Source organism: Tachysurus vachellii, chromosome 10, assembly GCF_030014155.1.
Source record: "Tachysurus vachellii isolate PV-2020 chromosome 10, HZAU_Pvac_v1, whole genome shotgun sequence".
Taxonomy (NCBI): Eukaryota; Metazoa; Chordata; class Actinopteri; order Siluriformes; family Bagridae; genus Tachysurus; species Tachysurus vachellii.
The window spans coordinates 24359580-24383025 of NC_083469.1; the positions used below are offsets into that span (position 1 = coordinate 24359580).

The 23446-nt window shown below is 38.1% G+C and overlaps 2 protein-coding genes across 4 annotated transcripts in view; one reads left to right on the forward strand and one right to left on the reverse strand.

Annotated features, from left to right (window-relative positions):
* nid2a (nidogen 2a (osteonidogen)) overlaps positions 1-704 on the reverse strand; it is a 39912-nt gene extending 39208 nt beyond the window's left edge. For all 3 annotated transcript variants that reach the window (XM_060880431.1, XM_060880432.1, XM_060880430.1), the window contains exon 1: positions 369-704. In XM_060880431.1, the coding sequence (XP_060736414.1) occupies positions 369-689 (321 nt within the window). In that variant the 5' untranslated portion in view covers positions 690-704. The remainder of the gene's footprint in view (positions 1-368) is intronic.
* A 5421-nt stretch (positions 705-6125) lies between these two features.
* Positions 6126-20829, forward strand: ptger2a (prostaglandin E receptor 2a (subtype EP2)). The gene is made up of 2 exons (XM_060880435.1): positions 6126-7319; positions 19715-20829. The coding sequence occupies exons 1-2, from the start codon at positions 6477-6479 to the stop codon at positions 19997-19999; spliced, it is 1128 nt and encodes a 375-aa protein (XP_060736418.1). The 5' UTR covers positions 6126-6476; the 3' UTR covers positions 20000-20829.
* The last annotated feature ends 2617 nt before the right edge of the window (positions 20830-23446 follow it).

A 23446-nucleotide genomic window follows, 5' to 3' on the forward strand; every position in this document is an offset into this window, starting at 1 on the left:
AATTATTATTATTATTATTATTATTATTATTATTATTATTATTATAAAAAACTAACGATAACAAGATCGGGGCTTGACCCCTAATAATAATAATAATTAATTATTATATATAATTATTATTATATATAATAATTAAAATAATAATAATAATAATATAAACAGTTATCATTTTGCTCACATATAATTTAATAATAATAATAATAATAAAGTTATCATTTTACTCACACATAATTTAATAATAATAATAATAACAATTTATACATACACTAGTAGTTCCTGAACTTCCCAGAACTTTATAATAAAACTCATCTGCTTAAGCCAGCACGTCACTCTTAATAAATGTAAAATAGAAATGTGGTTAAACTCACATATAATTTGCTGAAGGAGGTGTCGTAGAAGCGCATGGGTTTGGTCAGTGTGATCACTTGGGATGTTTCATCGTCTCCTTCCTGCAGAATCAAGTCCCCATTGTGAGGCCCATAGGGGAAAAGCTCTCCTCTCTGCAGCGCGCTCACATGGTGGGACATGACAGAAAGTTGGAGCAAAAACACCGCTGCTTTCTTCCACATGGTCACTTTCTCAGTTTTATCAGCTATACATTGAGATCTTCTCTCTGTCGGTCCAGTCTGCTCAATGATGCTGCTCTCAGTGTCCACGGGAATTTGAGCTGGGATGAAGCGTCCCTCCATGAGATGCCAGATTGGTAGAAACCCTCTCATTGGCTTGGGTGAAAAAGTGGGTGGGAAGGAGAATTTGTATGCGGTAAAAACAAACAAACAAACAAAAAACTAAATAACACAAAAATTGTCATGTAAACTCAAAATTTAAATTTGAGGTGGACTTTTCACCATTATTTTCCACCAGATCCCACCGTTTACAATTTAAAGTTTACATAGAGTGACGTCAAATCAACATTTGTTAAGTTTAATGTGCTAATTTTTTAGTTTAATCTATTTTTAAATTAGTTTATAGCTTTGGATTATTAAATATACAAACAGTACATAGTTACGTCTATAACACTGACCACAATAACGTTGTTTTGAGATGGTAATCATCGTTGATAATATTATCACATATAAAGTTTCACTCATATAACTTAGCTTAGCAGGCTAGCTTCCTCATATAACTTAGCTTAGCAGGCTAGCTGCCTCATATAACTTAGCTTAGCAGGCTAGCTGCCTCATATAACTTAGCTTAGCAGGCTAGCTGCCTCATATAACTTAGCTTAGCAGGCTAGCTTCCTCATATAACTTAGCTTAGCAGGCTATCTGACGCATATACTGTAACTTAGCTTAGCTGGTTAGCATGTTGCTAGAGCCATTGTAGCAGCAATTTATTATGCTGTAATTTCAGAAGAATTGAACTGTAGAAGAATAATGGGTTTCTAGCTTTATGTGTATGTTTTTATATATTATGTGTATTATCACACGTATCATGTATAATAATAACATAAATAGTGGATCGCAAATGTTGAATGCAACTCTAGACCTTTATTGTGTACCAACAACAGTTTTCCTATTAAAGTTAGTGTTTAAACTAGAAAATCTTCTGAATTTTCTAGATTCGGAAATATTTTTGACTGTAGAGTGAGGTTTCGCAGATCATGATTACAATCATGCTGAAGGCAGAAAGGATTTGATTTGTAAACCATCCATGGATCGTCATGTGTGAAACATGGCTCGCATGTAGCAGCTGAGCGCACACACATATGTGGTGAAAGTAAAATATATTTGCATCTAAATTGGCAATTTGCAACTTGTAGTGATGTCATTTCTTCTTGTAATGACATCTTTTCTCTTTTCTGTGCACGTCCACTTCGTTTCTGTATTCACATAAAGTCATAAAATTTAACGGAAAGCATTTTTTTAATTATTAGGTCACAAGGTAGAGCAGCATAGGTGTGCTAAATGATTTGCCTCTAGTTGTTAATGAGTGTGTGAATGTGTGTGAAAATGATAAGTTACCTTTTTTCTGCAGAACAAAATTCAGCGGCATGATTCAAACCTGATCCAGTTCCTCCTACCTGGGTGAAGCTGGCTAGATTCAAGCAAGAAATCACCAGGATGGACCGTGTTTCAGGCTGGATATGCATATTGAATGTGTTGTTTTATGTTGCACAGCATTGTGTGGGTAAGGATTAGGTGTTAGAGCCAGGATTATGAAAGGAGTTGGATCAGATCCAGCCCTAACCTGGACTTTTGGTTCTTATGTATAGTCTTTGGATCCCATGCAACCAAGACCAGGATAAAGCAGTGAATATGGATAAATGAATGCGAATAAAGAATATACAGTTTATAAATAGAAATATACAATCTGATAAGTTTTCAGTGATAAATGAGCACAATAAAATATCACAAAATACATGTGATCAACAAAATTACAAATAATAGAAATTAATGTCAGAAGTGAAAATAAATACCAATCTGATTCTTAACCAATCTGGCAACCCTGACCATATTTGGGCGGAGTTACCAATATATACCCTACGCTGAATGGTTGTGCTGCCTTTGACAGGCAGTACTTCCTATACGTAACAACTTCAAGTTATCAGACGTAACAAGTTTCAAAAATATTGCGTCCTGCATTTTGCTGACTTTTTATTGTCCTAATGTAATAGCGACCGTAATAAGGAACCAATAGTTAACAGTGAAATAACGAAAACCGAGTGTAATTTCCGTAATGCACATGACGTTCCTCTGGGGGCGTGGTCTGACATAAGAGACCCCGCCCACATAAGATCAAACAGGGCACTTTAATGTGATTAGCTATGATTAGAAATATGATCAGAAATAATGAACATGTCATAGTTTTTTCCAATACATAAATTAATAAATAAATTAGAATAACAATTGAACACAATCTGGATTTTATTCTAGTTTGGATTACATTTCATTATTCATTATGGAGTTTTTTATTTGCTTCTCTGAAAATAAAATTGATCTCATAATATGTTCTTAATCATTCTTTAGTAACTACTATAAATATTATTATACTTAGATTACTACCACTGCTACTAATAGTAGGACTAGTGTATATCCTAAATAAAAATGGTGTTAGTGTAATATTTAATATCATTTCGTAGAGTTCAGACAGTTTCAGGTAAAAATATTTATTACAATTATACATTTACAAAATAATTAATAATCAGTTGGTACATATGTACTTCATGATTATTAAAATTAATTGAAACAGATCATTTATTATCATAGGATCAGGCTTATTAATTGTCAAGCTTGACATGCTTTCCTTATAACAATTTATTCCTGTCATCAATTCTCTCTCTCTCTCATTTTCTACCGCTTATCCGAACTACCTCGGGTCACGGGGAGCCTGTGCCTATCTCAGGTGTCAGCGGGCATCAAGGCAGGATACACCCTGGACGGAGTGCCAACCCATCGCAGGGCACACACACACACACTCTCATTCACTCACGCAATCACACACTACAGACAATTTTCCAGAGATGCCAATCAACCTACCATGCATGTCTTTGGACCGGGGGAGGAAACCGGAGTACCCGGAGGAAACCCCCGAGGCACGGGGAGAACATGCAAACTCCACACACACAAGGCGGAGGCGGGAATCGAACCCCCAACCCAGGAAGTGTGAGGCGAACGTGCTAACCACTAAGCCACCGTGCCTCCTGTCAGGGCCGGCCCTGACCAATTTGCTGCCCTAGGCAAGATTTCACCTGGTGCCCCTGGAATCACAGACAATTGTGTTCCGATCATTTTGTTCATAAACTTACACAGAAACAAACTGCACAGCTTTGTCCTGTTTTTCTTTATTTTGAAAATATTTTGGAAACACACACAAACTATATAAAAAAAAACTATATTATGGAGACCTTGCTTTCCTTGCCTTTCTTACAGCAATAAAATATATATATATAATAAATATATAAATAAAATACTTCTCAGGTAATAAAATATATATACATATATATTAATTAAAACAAAAAAAAATATATATTTAATATATATATAAATAATAATTTGGGCGCACGGGCGCCCCTAGTGGTGGGCGGCGCCCTTAGCATTTGCCTATTCTGCCTATGCGCAGGGCCGACCTGCCTCCTGTCATCAATTCTAAAGATCTGTAAGATTCATAAAGTGCACAGAAATTGGCTTTAACTTCTTTATTTTTAACATGACTTAATTAATTAATAAAATAATATACCTTTATGAGACTTCAGTTATTAAGGTCCATTTTGGTGTTAAAAATGAGCTCGTGCTGCCATCATGTGGTTAATTCCATTACAGATTATAAACAGACAAATATCAAACCAGGAAAATTGTAAATGATAAAACAACACAAACTATAGAGCCAAAATTAGACCCAAACCTGTTCCTACATTACAATGATCCTGTGCACAAAGCAAGATCCATGGACACAGTTTGAGACCTTACATGGTGTCTGATCTCATTAATGCTGTTGTGTATTTATTTTGGAAAATAAACAGGGATTGGAAAGTTTTTTATCCATATACATAAAAAAAATTAGCCCCATTACAAACAATAAGGAGACCAACAGTGTAGCAATTGTTAAAAAAGAATAAGAAAGGACACGATTCTATAATTTTATAATAAATATTATTTATTGACATGTCTGTCTTTTTTATCAGTCAGTTAGCACTTGATTTCCCTGGAGTTTCAGGCTTCAAAGTTTTTAAAGGTCATGGCATTTTAGACCAGAAATAAAAAATCAACTCCAGCACAACATCCCTGCTCTAACATTGTCATTCACTCCATCTCATATGGTCATGGCTTCATAATTATAATCCGAGCTTCAAGATCTGCAATCAGTCTCTGCAGTTGCTGTGGTCCAGCTTCAGGAGGCATCACAGGAAAACAAATGGCTTGACTGAGTCACCATCAAATAGAGTTAAAGTGCTTCTCCGGCCTTATCTCTGATGATCAGTTGTTATCACATGCTGTTTCCTAGACTGAAAGTTATGTGAATAGTAATAGAGCAAATAAGGTTTAACACAGTAGCAAAAAAAATAAATCTTTGTTTCTGCATCTGAAAACCAGTGCAAAAACAAAAAGAATAAATTTGATATGATTCTTTAAATTAATCTTTAAGCAACAATAAATATTTCTATAACAATTGTTAGTTTTGTGTGTAACTGGGGCGGTGTCCTGAAGAAAAGGGCCGAAAGGAAAGGTGAAAGGTTGAGAGATGACGGCTGCACTGACGCCATTGAGAGTGGTGGTTATTAACCTTATGTACACAGTGACACCAAGGTACCAAGTTGTGCCTCACAGAATGTGGCGAGAGTGTGGGTTGGGCTTCCAGCCCATTTAGACCAAGGTAATGACATCCTGCACCTTCTGGGACAGTCTCTGTTTAGACAGGGAATGTCAGATGATCAAAACACCAATATCTGGTCCAAATTGTACAATGAAGCACATACTTGGCAAAGCAAAGACTTCTCAGCACGTTCTCTGCCTTGGAAAGTACCATTGGGAGTACCATTTCTTTTTACAAAATATAGGCAGTCCTTGTGTATGATTAGCTCATGCATAATGTGCACCTTTATGGGAAAATATAGGATGCAAATTATAATTCAATATAAATTAGTATATTTAATAGTCTAATAATTATTAGACTATTTGTCTTTGATTTATTTGAATTCAATTTTTAGAAATTGTGCCACCACTTTCTTTTTTAACATTAGAAATGAAACAGTTCCAAACAGTTTCAGGGTTTTTTTTTCTACGATTCCACACACAAAATCATTTTTATTTTGAATATTTGTCATTTTTAAATGTTTAAATTCATATGACTTGTAATTAAATGTTAAAACTAATTTTGTTTAAAAAAAAGACACTAAAAGATGGAAGTCATAGTCATTTATACTAGTATAGAAACTTTAGCAGTTTGTAGTGTAATTGTCTGGGTTATTATTTGTTTTGTTAATTAATTAATTTAGTTATTTATTTATTTATTTATTTTGTATGTATGTATGTATGTATGTATTTTTTATTGTCCTGTCAGAATATTCATCAGAGATGCATTTCGATTCGCAGTTCGAGAGAAAGGGGCGGGGTTACAATGCTACTGGAGAAAAGAAAAAAAACCAAAACAAAACAAAAAGTGGTAACAATCTGGCAACCCGGTCAATCATTTTTCTCCTCTACATCCAGCTCAGATCTCAGAGCTCCTTCACCAGGACGGCGCGCACGTGAACTTCACCACTGGAAGGACACCGTGCGCTTTGGATTGCGTTCCTTTGTCAGCAATCATGTATAAAACGACACGTGAAATGATTTTTGATCGTTTTTACGTTTGTACCGGCGCTGTTCGGTTTAAGTTTCGGCTTTATGAAGTTTAGAGTTTAATTCGAATCTCATCTAAACTCCACTTTGTCTTCAGGAACCCAAAGTTTTATCGGTTCAATGGAGATCTGTTGGATTTTTACGCTTTGATTTGCCTATAAATAAATAAATAAATACATAATAGAAAGGTTGTGAATGGACGTTATGATCGGGGAGAACGACACCGATAACGAGACCTGTCATGAGACGCAGGCCGTGGAGAATTACGCGAGCCCGCTGGCCAGCGCGCTCATGTTCGCAGCGGGTGTGTTGGGCAACGCGACCGCGCTCCTGCTGATCGAGGTGCGGCGACGGAAAGAGCGCAGCCGCAAGCAGCACGAGCACCAGAGACGTACCTTGTTCCACGTGCTTGTGACCGCGCTCGTGGTCACCGATTTGGCTGGCACTTGTTTGGTCAGCCCTCTCGTACAAGCCGCGCACGCGCTCAACACCACTCTGATTGCCATAAGTAAAAACGGTGGCGCGTGTAAATACTTTGGCTTCTCTATGACTTTCTTCAGCCTGGCGACGCTCTCGCTGCTCCTCGCCATGGCGGTCGAGCGCTACCTCTCGATCGGTTATCCTTACCTGTACGGCAGGCGCGTGAGCACGCGCTGCGGCTACGTCGCCATCCCCTGCATGTACGCGCTGTGCGCGCTCTTCTGCTGCTTGCCGTTCGCGGGGTTCGGTAACTATGTACAGTACTGCCCTGGAACTTGGTGCTTCATCGATATGAACCCGAAAAAAAGCGCTGACCGGGTGTTCGCCAACGTGTACGCTACCGTCATGCTGTTCATGGTGCTCGCGGTGGCCGCCTGCAACTGCTTTGTTGCTTATCACCTGGTGCTGATGTACCGGAGACGCAGGGTGACCCGGGGAACATCAGTCACCCGCAGTCGGAAGGACCGGAGACCCTTCTCTCTCTCACAGGAAGTGGAGTTTCTCATTGTGTTAGTCATCATGACGGTTATATTTGTCATATGCAGCCTGCCTTTAATGGTAAGTGTGTCAGTCATGTTTAGTGCATGTCCAAAGTGAAACACAACCAACGCATCCACCTTTATCAGTGATGTTCTCGTTCTGAAATGCTGAGTGGCCTCTTGGGTTTAATCCGAATCTCAATAACAGATGAACTTGGCTCTAATCTGCTGTTCTTCACTCATCTGAAAAATTCCACTTAAATAATGAGTCAAACATCTTGGTTAGATTAAATCTTTTAAAATACATTTGCAGTGGAATAAATCTTACAGTTAAAACTCCCTGTATCTAAACAAGTTGTGTGCATCTTTTAGACACTCTAGAACAAACCGAATTATGGGTAATCTGCATATATTTTATATTAGGAACTGATTAAATATTAGGCTTAGAAATTAAACGTGAGCTGCTTAATTTATTCATTGTTATTTATAGGCTGTCATGTTTTTTTAGGTTTGGATTAAACCTCAATTTAAAGCGACTGCTTGGATTGGCTAATAATTAATACTTAATTAAAACTTAATACTACATACAATAAATGACTTAACGATAAATATAAATATTTCTAATGAAGGTTAGACGTCCTAATTTTAAAAACTGCTAGGGATCAACTGTAGTGCCCTCGAGAAAAGCCCCTAACCGTTATCTGCCCCAGGGGTATTTATGCAATGCTGCTCCCTGTCCTCAGGGGACATAATGAGGAAAATTAGACACTCTCCCTAACTAGTCCAGTAAACACACACACACATGCACACACACAGATGCTTTTGTCAACCTTAAACCAGCTCATTTGTTGTGCAGAGTAAATACGCTGAAATAAAAATCATGTGTTTTTTTTTCTTTTGTTGCTTTAGCTGAACAAACTTAAGCCTTTTTTACATGATAATTTAATTTACATAACAAAAGTAAATTGTGAATAATATATAATATATATAAACGTCAGACATATTTGTCAAATTATTATATACACTTGTGTATATATAGAACTGCTCATAGACTTTAATCATCAGCGAAGTGAGTGTTTGTTTTTTCTTATCTTTGCAAAATGAAGGTTGTTAAAACATCTAGGATAACTGCTCACACAGACATATAGATAAGAGATCTGAGATAAGATACGATGCACAAAATCCATTACATAACATATACATGCACCGTCCAGTTTATTAGGAACACCGGTACACCTGCTCATTTCTGCAGGCATTCGATGATTCGGTCGTGTGTCAGTTTTAGGTCATGTTCAGATCAACTCTCAGATCAAGATGGATCAAAAAGTCTGATCTCTGTGTCTACCTGATGCTGCCATGTGATTAACTGAGTAGAGAACTGCATGAATGTAGAGATGTTATTAATAAAGTGTGTACTGAGTATAGAAAGTCTGTAACAAGATTAGATTTGAAAGATTCAGTACAAATTGTTAGAATTAAAAATCCTACATCTCAGAAAACGTGTACTGCGCCATAATTTATCACAATACCGATATCATATCATCATATTCCTCCTTTCCTTCTCAGCCTTTAGCTCGGTTAGGTTCAGCTTAGTCTCTTATTGATTTTGTGAAATATTTATAATTGGCACTTAAAAGCTGCAAGCACATGAAACGATCTGTGACAATAATGAGAGGGAAAAATCACAGCTCGAATTACACTGCATTATTTAAGTAGGAAGTGATTTCTAATATCAAAACCCTATCAAAATCTCATTAAGGGCAAATGGCGAATTCGTACTGGCTCGTACAAAGTCAGTCGTCTACTTTTACAGTTTTGAAAGCATCGAATTGGCTTTCTGGTAAAGCAGTGCAGACTCCAAACGTCTGTGAAAATGTGTTAGCCGTAATCTTTTCTAACTTTGTTAGCAACATTAGGCTTTGAAAAGCTAATAAACAAACTTTAGATGCTAAACATGTCTGGAGTAAAGTGGAATACTGTGATCTTTCTTTCTTTCACATGTATTTAGATCATTATTTAGCGTGAAAGCATGACGCATGATGTTTTATGACGAGTCGTGCTAGTTGCATATTTGAAACCTCGCACACAGAGTTTCACGTATGTTCACATATTTGAGTTGAATTTCCTAGGGGTTGGAGAAGGCCGCTTTCAAATTTAATTTGAAAGCTTGAAGGTTTGCTGCCTAAATTTCTTCGTCTGCTTCTTTCTTGCATAGGGCTGGAGTAAAAAAAAAAAAAAAAGGAGAAAAAGGTCCCAATGCGCTAATGGCATTGCAGATCTTTTCCTGGTTATGTCATGTAGAGGGAGTGTGCAGAACAAGAGCAGACAAGTTGGCTTACTGAGTCTGATTTCCAGAAAGTTGCTCGCAAGGGAAAAGAGGAACACAGCCTCAGAAGGGAACACGGACTCTTAAGGGACAGAAAAAAAACAAGGAAACGCGTTCCATATGACTAAGAATGTGTCACTACCGAGTCGATCATCTGCATTTTGACGTGACATGTCGTAAATAGTTCATCGGACCTGTACACGAGCACATAAATGTTAAGTTCATTATGGGGCCATGTTGAAATATCGCAGAAAAATGTTACCTCCCAGTAGAGCATGTAATGAATTGATTTCTGGCCCACTCACAAACGCACACACTCACAAACACACAAACAGCATTCTCATGACACTAATAACCTTTAGATAACCTTTGGGATGAAACTTGCCCTAAAGTAAGCTAAAACTGGTCTCATTTTGGAAACCGACTAATTTCATGTGCCCTAGCTGAAGCTTGAAGGATCAGATCATTATATAGCAATTCATTTAACAATAGACACTTTAAAAAAAAAAACAGATTTACAGAAATCTTTATTAGTGATTGCAAGACCAAGCAGCACTCTTAAGTTTAAAAAATGCACACATCCAAGTTTATGTGCTGAGGCTACGAGGCTCGAGCTTTGTAATGCTAGCTAGCTGATTTGAAATGAAGTGCATTAGCTGGCTACATTATTTACAGATAGCTGCAAGTGAAATACATTAAAAACTAGTAACTTTAAAAAATAGACAGATAGATAGCTAGATAGATAGAAAAAATACCGTTTAGCATCTGCCAGAAGTGCAAATAGAAAAATAGTAGAATATGTGCCAGTTGTATAGCCAGCACAAAATGTCTAAAAATATATAATTATATATGTTGTGCAAATGTGTGCATTATGTATATTATATGTACAACAATAACCAATAAATATACAGTGTATGTACAGATAATATTCATAAATCAGTGAGACATCAGGGTCCAAGCGGTGTAGTGTAGAGTTCAGCGGTTTTATGGTTGCGGGGATAAAAATGGCCCTGTACTTGTTGGTTCCGTTGCATATGGATTTCTGTTGCATATGGTTTATGTGCGGATGTGGTAGCCTAATGGTTAAGGTGTTGTGCTACCAATCGGAAGGTTGTGAGTTCGATTCCTACGTCCACCAAGCTGCCACTGCTGGGCCCCTGAGCAAGGCCCTTAACCCTCAATTGGTCAGTTGTATAAAAATGAGAGAAAATGTAAGTCGCTCTGGATAATGGCGTCTGCTAAATGATGCAAATGTAAATATGGTTCTGTAATACACTGGGTATGAGCTGTTCCTTTCCATTCACTCAGCATTTTCAACTCATAGATATGTATTTTTCTCAACTAGTTAGCGTTAGCATAGCTGTAGTGCTGGTTGCCACTATTCGCTGCTAGCTACACTGCTAACACATTTCTAATTATTAGATTGAATGACGTAGTTTTGAAATCTCACGAGGATGTTGTTATTAAATTTAGCCTAATAAATGATTTGTGGTAGAATAGGGCAGGGGTAATGTGTTCCCTGTAAAACACCACATGTTGTGGGTTCAAGTCTTAGCACCGGTATGAGCTTCAGGTTTGAAAAATATTAGATCAATTCGTGTTGCATGCATGAACACTGACAATGTTTATATTACTGAAGTCAGTCATGTGGAACTGAACATATTTGAATTAAGTCCTCGTGCTAAGTTTTATGTTTAATGTCATACTTTTTTTTTTTTTGTATTTACTTACTTCAGATAAGATCACTATTTTTAGATCTATTTAAGTAGAAGCAAAACAGATGAAACGGCATTATATGAGAAGATCAGTTACTATTTGGGATTATTTGAGACGCGACCACTAAGTGCCGTAACTAAAAGCAGAAGGTTCGACTGAACTCGCAGTAGTCTCATGATCTGTAAAACTTCATGAGTAGGCTAGTTAGAAAACTTCAACTGGGAACATTTATGGGAGTATTTGTGCAGAATATCAATCACAGCTGGTCCTATTTCCAAAGGTACAGACTCCTCTTCATCTAGTTTGCTCTGTGTTTACCTCCCAAGTGACAGTTCAGTCTTTTGAACCTGGATTCTCTGGGAACTTTATGACAGTATTAAAAAGTGAGTAGCAATTTTCAGTCGGATCGCCTGAGCAATACACACACACACACACACACACAATCAGATCCAATATAGATGATCACCAAGGCTCTCTAAGGCTAGAATGCATGACTTCATTAGAAAAAATCTTTAAAAAGTGGTGTTCAGTTAGTTCACTGAAATGCCACCTGTCAGGAGAGCCTGTCTAATGAGACAGCCGCAGGCACACAGTGGATAATACGGTTATGTGTGTGTGTGTGTGTGTGTGTGTGAGAGGGGAAATTTTGCTCCCAGCACAACTGTATAACTTCATGATTTAATTCTCAAGCTTTTATGAGATAGATTTACCCTAACTGAAACCAGACAGAACATGTCCTACCTGCTAATATAGTCTTTATATACTGACAGAACGACTGACAGCCGGTTCTTGTAGTGGCTCGTAACCTGGCCATAACTTTGATAACTTATAACGAAGTGTTTTCACACATCTGTTTCAAGCACTTCACGCATTTCGTCTTTGAGTCGTTTGTATCACGACTGTTAATGAAATTTGCATAGTGAATCATTGTTTACACTTGAGATGTGTTTAGAAAAATATTATTCGGAAAACTTTGTTAAACCACAGAAGGGTCATGACGTCTCATCAGAAACTTTTTCCAACACGCTTTCCTGCTGACCAATCAGCATTCCTGTGATGGCATGGTTGACATGCAGGACTCGGGATGAGTTAGCCTAGTGCGTAAGGTCTTGGGTTTGAATCCCAGGTCAAGCAAGTTTGTATAAAATGTAAGTCGCTCTGGATTAGAGCATCTTCTAAATGCATTAAATGTGGATGCGAATGAGGCAGCACTCAGTTTAATGAAGGACGACAACACATGAGCATGACAGGGTGTGTCTGTGCCGCAAGCTTACCCATAACCCCCACTTTGCATTCTGACACAGACACACGTGCTTGAACGCAGTTGTGTAAATACACACACATGCACACACAGAATAATCACATTTCACTCAGGAGACACAATTAGGGGTGATTTTTATGATAAATTGAGCAATCACAGAGGTCTGGACTATTACAAACTTTTCTATCTGTCACGCGCACACACACATTCACTCTCTCGCTCTCTCATTCGCTGACTCATCCCAGCAGCCCGAAAGCCATTTCAGCTTTTAATTGCACTTCAGTAGCTCAGAGAGTCGCAGATTACACCATAGATATCGATAGATATCAAGGGTGTGAAAAAAGGTCAGTCCAACAATATGATCACATCGTTTTACGAGCCAAGATCCGGTTTGGATCACAGTGGAAAATTGAGTGGTGAATCATATAGGAGCAGACTGAGTTGAAGTGAGTCGATTCCTGAATCATCTTTGTTCCATACTGCATACTCAAAATGTGTACCTTTTTTTTTTTTTTCTTCAAATGAGGTACATTAACACACCTACTGAATAAGTGATACAAATAATTCTATCATTTATCTTTAATCACAAGGATTAAACTGTGTAAACTGACTGCTAATCTCATTTGATTCAGTTGACTCATTTGATTCATTGACTAATAAATAGCTGACTGAAGATTTATCACCATTGAAAATTATATTATTTTAACTTTCTTAATTAATTGCATCCATAAAAGTGCAGAATTTTTTATTTTGCGGAATTGGAACAAGCTGATTTTGTTTTTTAGATATTATTGCGGGTGGAAGCAGAAATAACAGCAGGAGAACATGGGTATTCTGAAAAACGAAATATAAAATGGCTCTAAATAGCAAAAAGAAGACAATTAATACTTTTACAGTGGCAACATTTTAGAAGCTGCTCGAAACCTACCCTCAGGATAGTTCATTAGTTGTTGCAACATGAAATAAAACGCACTACAAGCCAAAATATTATTTACGCAATTTTGCGTAAACAGCCTGATGGGTCATATGAGGTCGCTTGATGTCACGCTGTTTCTGTTTCTGTTCTTAATTTAAACTTTAATCTGTTTAGCAAAAGAATTAAATTTTACCCAGGAAGCGCGTCCTGACCGGGAAGTCGACATCTGGGACACTTTAAATGCAAGCGTAATTTCTGATCAAGCTTTACTTTCATAACCTAATAATAATACTGGGGTCAAAACAATCATGTTAATCAACATCATCAAAGTAGCTAATAAACCTGTCATGGCCGGAAATAACGAATAACAATCTGTCTGTTTGGTCATTCAGGAAATATTTCCAGAGAGTCTCTAAATGAAGCAAAAATTCTTCCTGAACAAAGGTTCCAGCTACAGAGCGAAGTGTTGCTCATTCGTACGCTTTGTTTTCTTAACAACACTCCTACGTTTCCAGTACACCCTGAACTAGTATTAAATGAATACAGCTTTACTAGAGTTTGTCTCATTAGGTTTAAACTTAAATGAAGCAGTAAATGGAAATTACCGAGGCAGACTACCTGATGGGTGGAATGTTAGCACAGATTTAGCTTTCTGTTTATATTAAAGTCAGTGTTAATGGCACTCGTATGCCTTTGGAACAACAGCATCTGGTTTTCTTGTACACTGTTAACTCAGGTATCTTGTGGTTATCCTGGATGTTTTGGAAAAAACGATGAACTGGACGCCTTCAAGCTGCATGTGCACTGTTTAATTTTTGTAATAAGAAGGATTTGTAAATTAATTTGACTGTTGGAATTAAATCAAGGCAGAATTTTTCCATTAAGCTTCGTGTCAGTAGGTTAAATGCTACTCTCTCTCTCACACACACACACACACACACACAGCAAGTCTCATTGACCAGAGAGTGTTTATTTTTAACGAGAGTTGGTGACTTGAGTGACAGAGACCTTTGACGACTAAATGTGGGTGTGTCCAGTGATGTGACGAATCATTGAACCAGGAGTGAAGACAGTAGAGTGAATATGATCCAGGCAAAGAGCAAGCGTTAGGATCTGAGAGACTTTGACAAGTGCCAGATTGTGATCACGGGTCAGAGCCGTCTATGTAAATGTGGATAGGACCTACGAAAACTGGTCCAAGGAAGGACAACCAGTGAACTGATGACAGGATCACGGCCACCCAGGACTCACTAATGTATGTTGGATGTGAAGGCTATCCCGTCTGCCTCGATCCTAGAGAAGAGCTTCAAATTTGCAGCACAGATTTTAAAAAGTTAACTTTTATCTTTGATAGAAAAGTGTCAAAAGGCACAGTTTATTTATGTTCTCATTCGTAGTTCTCTTTGTGCAGATACAACTTGGCCAACTTGAAATGAATCAATCAATGAATCTGTGAGTCTTGCCTGAACTGACTCCTGCTGACTTTATTTCACTAGTGACAAAGCCAGATCTGGCAACCCCTGTGGAACAAATTCTCACACCCGTGACGAAGTAACATCCCTGAACCCTGTGTCCTGTGGGGAATTTTTGTAACAGCATGGCTACGGCTGGATTAATTGAATCGAATTGTCTTGGTGGACTTGAATAACACATTTGGAATCGCAAATATATCAGACTCAGGCGAATTTAGTGAAAAACTGCTAGCAATCACAGAGAAGACTCACATCTAGTTAAAGTTTACAAATTCCCAAATATCTAAAGTAAAAACGAATGAAACCCATCACTTTTTTCAGCCTCTATAAGGTAAAAGCTTGCTAGAAGAGTAAAATCAAGTCACGACAATGTCCAATTTATCTCTTTTTTCTTTTTTTTTAATTTAGACTGCATGCTTCCCTGCATCGCGGCTCAGACATCATCTTTGTAAACGTGCAAAACTTCCTGTAAACACACTGTCTGCAAACATCTTCAGCCTTGCAGCCATTCGTTGCCTTGCAGCTTACAGTAAATTCAATTCATCGATCTTAATCAGCTTACTGATGATGGGAAAGCCTCAGAAATGCCTCTGCGATGCATCCATGTGATAGATGTCAATTAAAGCATCTCCGCTTATACAACATTTCATAACGACATTGTAACAATGGGTTATGCGACAACCTTTAGACTGATTACACTCGGTTTCGAATCTTTAAAAGTGTAGTGGGTTTAAAAATGAATTAAGCACTAAGCTAAGAACGACCGTGGCAGTTGACATGGGCGTGTTGGATCAAAAAAATCTAAAATGTGCAAAGAGTTGACTTAAGATCTGTCTTAATAAACACATCTGGGTTAAGACTGGACATTTCTTTACTGGCGTTTGAATGAGACATCCAGGAAGTGAAGCAGGATGTTTGCTTTTGGTGTGTTTTATGATAATCATATTCCCAGCCATGGTACGAGATACCAAAAAAAAAAATAAAAAATCGTTCTGGATAACGGCATCCACAGTAACAGTAAAAGAGAGATGACTAACACACTTACTGAGCCCATGTGGGTATGTTAGGACCCCATTAAACCGAGACATTAAATAGAATTTTTCTCACCACATATTGTACTTCTATAGTTAACAAAAATTACAAAAACTAGTGCCAAACATTGTAAATACTCATAAATTAACTACTGGCATTTGTCTACTCTGTGTATGCTGAAACAAAGGCACAATGTGGTCAATCGGATTAAAAGAACATATCATAAATTTTACATAATAAATATTTGCTGTGATTTCATTATACATGTCCTAGATCGCATACTTATGCACTTTTCTATTGTGTTTTATAGTATTAATAGAAGAAGAAGTGCACTTCAAGTGCCTGGATGATGCACTTATTTAGCTGAAAATAAAATAATAAATAAAGTGTGGAATGTTGGACACTTCACGCACTCGCAATGTGATCGCAGCTTTGCTTTAAATAGTGATAGAGGGGCGGGGTTACCAGGCGCTAACTGTGGATGAGAATATATCCGAAATTCATACACTAGACAGTAGAGTGCATAGTCAACAGTGTTGTATAAAGTACGTACTAGAAAAAGACTTTGGTAGAAGTGAAAGTTACCTTTTAGAATATTACTCAAGTAAAAGTCTTAAAGTATCTGATATTTACTGTACTTAAGTATTTGCAGTAAAAGTAAAAAGTAAAATTTCAGTGATTTTCAGTAGACATAAGAGCAAGGGCGGTTCTAGGGTTTCATCTTTAGGGGGTTTTAGCCCTCAGTGAGAATTTTATATTATATATTATATGACTACATAGTAAGCCAAAAGTTATGGTATTATTTAAAATGGCAAAAGTGGACACCAAAATTTTATGCATGATGTAATGATGCCGGTCTTGAATCAAATCAGTTCATGTATGTGTGCGTTCTCTACAAACAGTGTGTCCAATGAATGCAGTCATTAATAAAAATATTCACAAGACAAAGACCAAATCAATAAATGTTATTTTTATTTAGTATTAAATGGATTGTTTGCATTAATATTTTGTTTGTGCTACAACTCTGGTAATAAGAATAGTGACATTTCACTGCTTTTGGTTGCCGTCTTTGCGGCTCCCTTATTGCAGTCGCACACATTTCTTCTGATTTTATTTTGTAGTAATGAGTAACGAAGATGCTTAGTGGAAATATAGCGAAGTAAAGTACAGATACGTGAAATTTCTGCTTAAGTACAGTAACAAAGTATTTGTACTCTGTTACATTACAACACTCACTCATCTTCTACCGCTTATCCGAACTATCTCGGGTCACAGGGAGCCTGTGCCTATGTCAGGCGTCATCGCGCATCAAGGCAGGATACACCCTGGACGGAGTGCCAACCCATCACAGGGCACACACACACACACACTCTCATTCACTCACGCAATCACACACTACGGACAATTTTCCAGAGATGCCAATCAACCTACCATGCATGTCTTTGGACCGGGGGAGGAAACCGGAGTACCCGGAGGAAACCCCCGAGGCACGGGGAGAACATGCAAACTCCACACACACAAGGCGGAGGCGGGAATCGAACCCCCAACCCTGGAGGTGTGAGGCGAACGTGCTAACCACTAAGCCTATGACTAGCTTAAGTGATCAGTTTACGTGATCCAACTCTATTTGCAAATCCTATGTGGGAGAAATAAGTATAGCATTTATTGAACTTGATTAAAGCATGTCTCATCACCAGTGAGACATGTGACCTGCGTTCGAGCTTTACCTGGGTTTCATACACCTGGAACTAACTGGATGTACGTCAATTATAAATTCAAAAGAGTCCTGACTCATTTTAGATCAGACTCGCAACCAGAAAATCTTTTTTTATAATTATTGAAAATCTAATTTCCATGAAGGGGGGCACGGTGGCTTAGTGGTTAGCACGTTCGCCTCACACCTCCAGGGTCGGGGTTCGATTCCCGCCTCCACCTTGTGTGTGTGGAGTTTGCATGTTCTCCCCGTGCCTTGGGGGTTTCCTCCGGGTACTCCGGTTTCCTCCCCCGGTCCAAAGACATGCATGGTAGGTTGATTGGCATCTCTGGAAAAATTGTCCCTAGTGTGTGATTGCGTGAGTGAATGAGTGTGTGTGTGTGCCCTGCGATGGGTTGGCACTCCGTCCAGGGTGTATTGATGCCCGATGACGCCTGAGATAGGCACAGGCTCCCCGTGACCCGAGGTAGTTCGGATAAGCGGTAGAAGATGAATGAATGAATGAATGAATTTCCATGAAAAGCCAGTGAAGTGATAATAAGGGTTAAGCATGTAAAGGCATGTTTAAAAAGTCATCGGACCAACCATTAATAAAATCCACTCGTGATCGTGATCGTGATCAAGTTAGATCCAACAAGGTGGAATTTGATTTAAAAGAAAAGTCACTTGTAACCATGATGTAGATTCAAGAAACAAGCTGAAGTAGGTAAAAAGGTAAACAATAAGCCACACAGTGGTTTCAGGGTCAACAAGTATATCATTTCTGCCACCCTAGTTTTGCTGCAGCAAAAAAAAAAAAAAAATGGTTGATAAACAAAAATTAAATACAATGATACCTTATAACTAACAAATATTACGTTCAATGCAGATAATAATATAAAAAAAAGGAGTCATGTACCATTTTTTTTTGCTTTTGCAAATGTAGAGTATAGACATCATTTGTGGTTTTACTTTGCAGGGTGTAGGAAAATGTCAGCTGTTTACAGAGAGAGTTCTGTTAACCACAGGCTTGCTACTAATTCTGAACTAAATTGGCTTACCAGTGAAAGTCTGAGAGAACCTCTTGAAATTTTCTTGCCAATCTGATATAAAATGAGGCTTTGTTTGGAAACCCTTACATAGAATTTTAGCGGAATTAAATTTTACACCTTCAAATTTGAGCTGCTTGTGAACAAGCACTCGGAGCGTCTCAGTGATACTTATCAAATATTTATAAAAACCTCAAATTCTTAAATCCTTAAGTGTCTACTTTTATATCAGCTTCATATTAAGCACCAGTCAGGTTGACCTAACTTCTGAATCGAGTAACCCATTTGGCCTTGTGACAAATGATTCATGAGCTTAGCAATAGAGAGTTTCATTGGAAAATAAACAAATCTGAGTTATGCTCTGGTGCACTGCTGGTTCTCCTGCATGTCAGTGTAACAGCTGATGCTTGGAACAAACCCTTGCAGGTTAATGCCAGGCTAATGTAGCCATATAAACACTGCCTTTAAAGGAAAAGTCTCTTTTGAAACACATTAAAATGTGTTTATAATGAAACACTTGCGACAGGTTAACAATTCTTGTGCACGTGTTCTGTTTTTGTTATTCTCCTAAGAGTTTAGCATTTGTTTGCTATGCTATTGTCATAGTTATTAGTTACAGTAGGCATTTTTCAAAGGAGAAAGAAAATGATCTCAAGCTTGAAGGGATAGAGTAAAGTTTTCTGACATCTCAATCTTTAATTATTTAATTAACATGTGATCTTTAATGCTGTCCATATTTAATTTTGTGAAGTAATTCTTTTTTTTCCTTCGACATCACCCATCGCTTTAGTCTTTTCGCCAGATTGTACCTTATGTCTGAATACTGTTCTCAAAAATTTCCAGAACTTTTCATACAATAGTAATACCTCAGCGTCAACACCAACTACACTCTTCAGGCTCCGGCTTAACCGGTGTTAAATGTTGTCTTTTTCTTGTCATCATATTGTCTTGTCCATGTAGTAGGGCTTTCGGTGATTTTAAACGCCACTTTGTTTTCCTTTCTCCCCAGTTCCGAGTGTACATTAACTCCATCCAGAGGAGCAACGAGAGCAAGACTGACCTTATTGCGCTGCGCTTCATCTCCATCAACTCCATCATTGACCCTTGGGTGTTTATCATCCTCAGCCCTTCTAGGCTACGCTTCCTTTTAGGGGCACTCTGCAAAGCCGGAAACCGGAACTCGATTTATAGAACCTCGCTGGCTAAAAACTCTGAAGGACCGACCGATCAGTGCCAAAACATCACCGTAATCACTGAAGTCACACATCTGAAAAAAGCTGCTCAGATGATATGACCAAGGATATGTATGAGAGATTGTATGTTTTTTTTTTTTTTTTGTAAGGCTAATATAGAGGAGTCCCTAAAAGCCAGGCCATTTTGATTGGCAAAAAGATACAAACTCTACGGTGATTGTTGTTGTTGTGTTCTTTTGAAACCACTAAAGTATTTTTTAGAGTAAAGACTGAATTCTGTCAGCACTTTAAAATAAAAAAGGTCATGACAGACAACCTGACAATATGAATGTTCTGGAAGTTCCATATAAGAGACTGAAATGACATTATTGTGTGTTACGGATATCTAGCATGGACAAAATGGACCAGGTTTGTAACACAAATCCTGTGTTGCTACACGCATCATCGGCCCATGTTGGCTTTTTATGCATCTTACCCAGGCAGCAGTGGAACGCAGTCATGTTTTCACTTCAATGGAAGGTCAATAAAGCCGAACCGCACAGACGGATCATTCTTGCGTCGTTAGGACGTAATGGGATTTAATTGCAGGGACACTTTGTGACATGTTCACTTACCCTTAAGCTCTTGTGCTAAATTGTGAATCGTGTTATTAATTTAAATGGAAAAAAACCCCAAAAAACAGACCTGTTGTATGCAGACGTGTTGTATTTTAACGTGTGTGTGTGTGAGCGTCTGTATGTACGTAGGTGTGTATGCTGAAAAAGTGTTGTATAATATCCATGTTTGTTTCAGAAAACTGATCTATGGGTTGAAAACATACCTCATTTCATACAACTAAGATTGTATTTGCACTGAGCTGTGAAAAAAAATTGTCAAGCTTGTATTTGTGGCTGTGGGATTAATACAAAGTGTTGAAGCGTTGTTGTTAAAATGTGGGTCAAGTTCATTTAACTTCTATCAACAGCATCAATAATTCCTCACAGACACATTGATTTCTCAGCAGTAATGCTTTTTTTGTTTGTTTGTTTGTTTGTTTATTCTCTACAAAATGATTTGATTTAGTTGCCAGAAATCACAAAATCACATCCGTAGAAACATAAAAGAGTTATCAGAAATCTTGTTTAGGATTTTTTAAGCACATGGTTTCGCTGCTGCTGACCAAATTTCTGTCTTTCCTATAAACCACACAAAGGTATTCAGAGATGAAAGATTACAATTAGTCAACTAAAATAAGCAGTAATTAAACTGAAAAAAGGAGAAAATAAACAGTACTTAACTTTCCTTAACTGCTGATTCTGCATTGACAGAAAACCTTGCTGTTTAATGGATATCTTACAAGAAACCTTATACCCAAATATTATGGAAAGTCAGCTAACTATTTTTTTGTGGTAAAAATGCCTTGCTTACCTTGTTTCAAGCCATTCTAGTGTGGTATAGAAAGACTCAGGAAGACTCAGCTCGATTTGTGCCAGTTCTCATGAATATTCAAATGAGCTATGCTGCTTGGCTCCGATTGGCTAACCGCTAGGATATAAGAGCGTGACTATTCATTCACCCAGCACAATAAGTAGCCTAGGCTAGAGGAAATTTGTTTACAATCACCTTGAATTGCGGCAGAACGGCTTCTTCACAAGCCCGTTGACGTTCAGCCATCCTTGCTGTATAGGAAACTCACTGAGCTACACGAATTCTGGGGGCGCGGTCTCAAGTGGGAGAGCTCATGAATAGTAATGAGCTCAGTCACTCTGATGTCATAGTGACCAGCTTTTCCAACTGACCTGATTTCTCCCCTTATTTCTTTTAAGTGGCTAGAACTGACCGGGGAGGTAGCAGTTCGTTTTCAAATTCACGACACGACACAGACACATTTGGACCTAACACATATCAAAAAATCCAAGTAAAAAGGTTTTGTGTGGAAGGGCACCTTTAAGAATTTTGTGTTCTCGTGACAGGAGTGTGTTCCTCCTTAAAATTGCATGTTTTTCTGCAGATCACAGTTGTAAAGAGTGTTTCTTTGCACTTCCTTTCTGTTCCTGTAGGTTTTAATTATTATGGCTGTTAAACTTTGACATCTCTCATCAACAAGGTGTATCTGGATTGGATAAAAGGAAATCACTGAGATCACCATTCTGATGTATGATGTAAACCTTAACTGAAGGTCTTGACCCGTATCCGCATGACTGGATGCATCGCACAGCTGTTGCCTGATTAGCAGATTTACATAAATGATCAGATGTTCATTTTAAAGATGGCAGCAGAGAAGTAAAGAAGTGGTCAATCAGTCGACTTTTATGTAGCAAAGAAGCCACGTCTCTTACCCGGTCTTTAAAATGCTGGTACCTCAGCGGGTCAAGCGCTGGATCAGATCAGAAGGTCACGAGTTCAAATCCCAGGACTGCCATTCTGCCACTGCTGAGCCCTTGAGCAAGACCTTTTACCCTCAACTGCTCAGTTACAAATGAGACAAAATAAAGTCATTTTGGTTTTCAGCAGATCATCAGATAAAACACAGAATTAGGCTGAAAAAAAAAAAACATTCTGGGCACAAATAAAAAGGTGGGAATTCTTTTGTTCTCATACTTTCCCAAGCTTGTTAGTACATTCCTGAACAATGCTCACATAAATCTCACACATGGTTAACAAATAAATAACAGGGTTTTTGTGCTCATTGTTCTGAAAGCCAAATGAAAATGTTTAGATGTTTTTATAAATTTCCTTAGCTGGAACGAGCGCTACGTTTGAGCAACAGCTGAGTCAGCATGCCTGATTGTTGCGATAGTGCACTGAGGATTTAGGGAAGTGTGTGAGTGTGTGTGTTTGTGAGTGACATGAAGCAGAGTAATGGAAGACGTGCGATGAAAGGAAGTGTCATGTATGGACAAGTCCGCTACCCAGAATTGTTAGTCTTTCTACATTCCAGAGCTAATCGCTTCTTAACCAGGACACGTTGTACTCAAAAGTGGAGCTGTATGGACAAAGACGGTGTCTGTATTCCGATTATAGTCTTACAAAAGTCTTATAATTTGAATATGCATGATGGTCGGGAAAACCTGCAGACATTCCTGAAATGTAATTTGTTCCTCCACACAATAATAAAGTTGCGACAGTCATCCGAAGCGGTACAGGGGTAAAAACTTGGCCGTGCGCTCATGAGGGTATAAATCACAACAACACGCCAATCAAGGACGAATGCAAGCTCATGCATGCGGTCGGTGGTGCATGACAATTTTCTCTTGAGTTTCTTCTGTAATACAAAAAAGTCAGCAACAGTTTTAAAAGAAAAACTGTCTGGCTTCACATGGCATGGCTCGGAGGAAGGATGAGATAGAATTCACTTTCCTGGACCGGTTGCTGTGGTATGATAGAGCAGAGTTAGCTAGTGGTAGGATTCGGAAAAGACTAAATTAGGGCGGAAAATATATGCTTTATTAAGTAGAAATTTCAGCCTGATTTTGTTTTTTTCTGAACGTTTTGCAGAATTCCACACAAGACGTCAGCGTGCAAGTACAAGTAACTTCAGATTTCAGTTCCAAACAGCCCATAGTTGG

Coding starts and splice junctions, on each gene's coding strand:
- ptger2a (XM_060880435.1), top strand. CDS start 6,477: ATGGACGTTATGATCGGGGAGAACGACACCGATAACGAGACCTGTCAT. Junction 7,320..19,714: donor TATGCAGCCTGCCTTTAATG/GTAAGTGTGTCA, acceptor CTTTCTCCCCAG/TTCCGAGTGTACATTAACTC.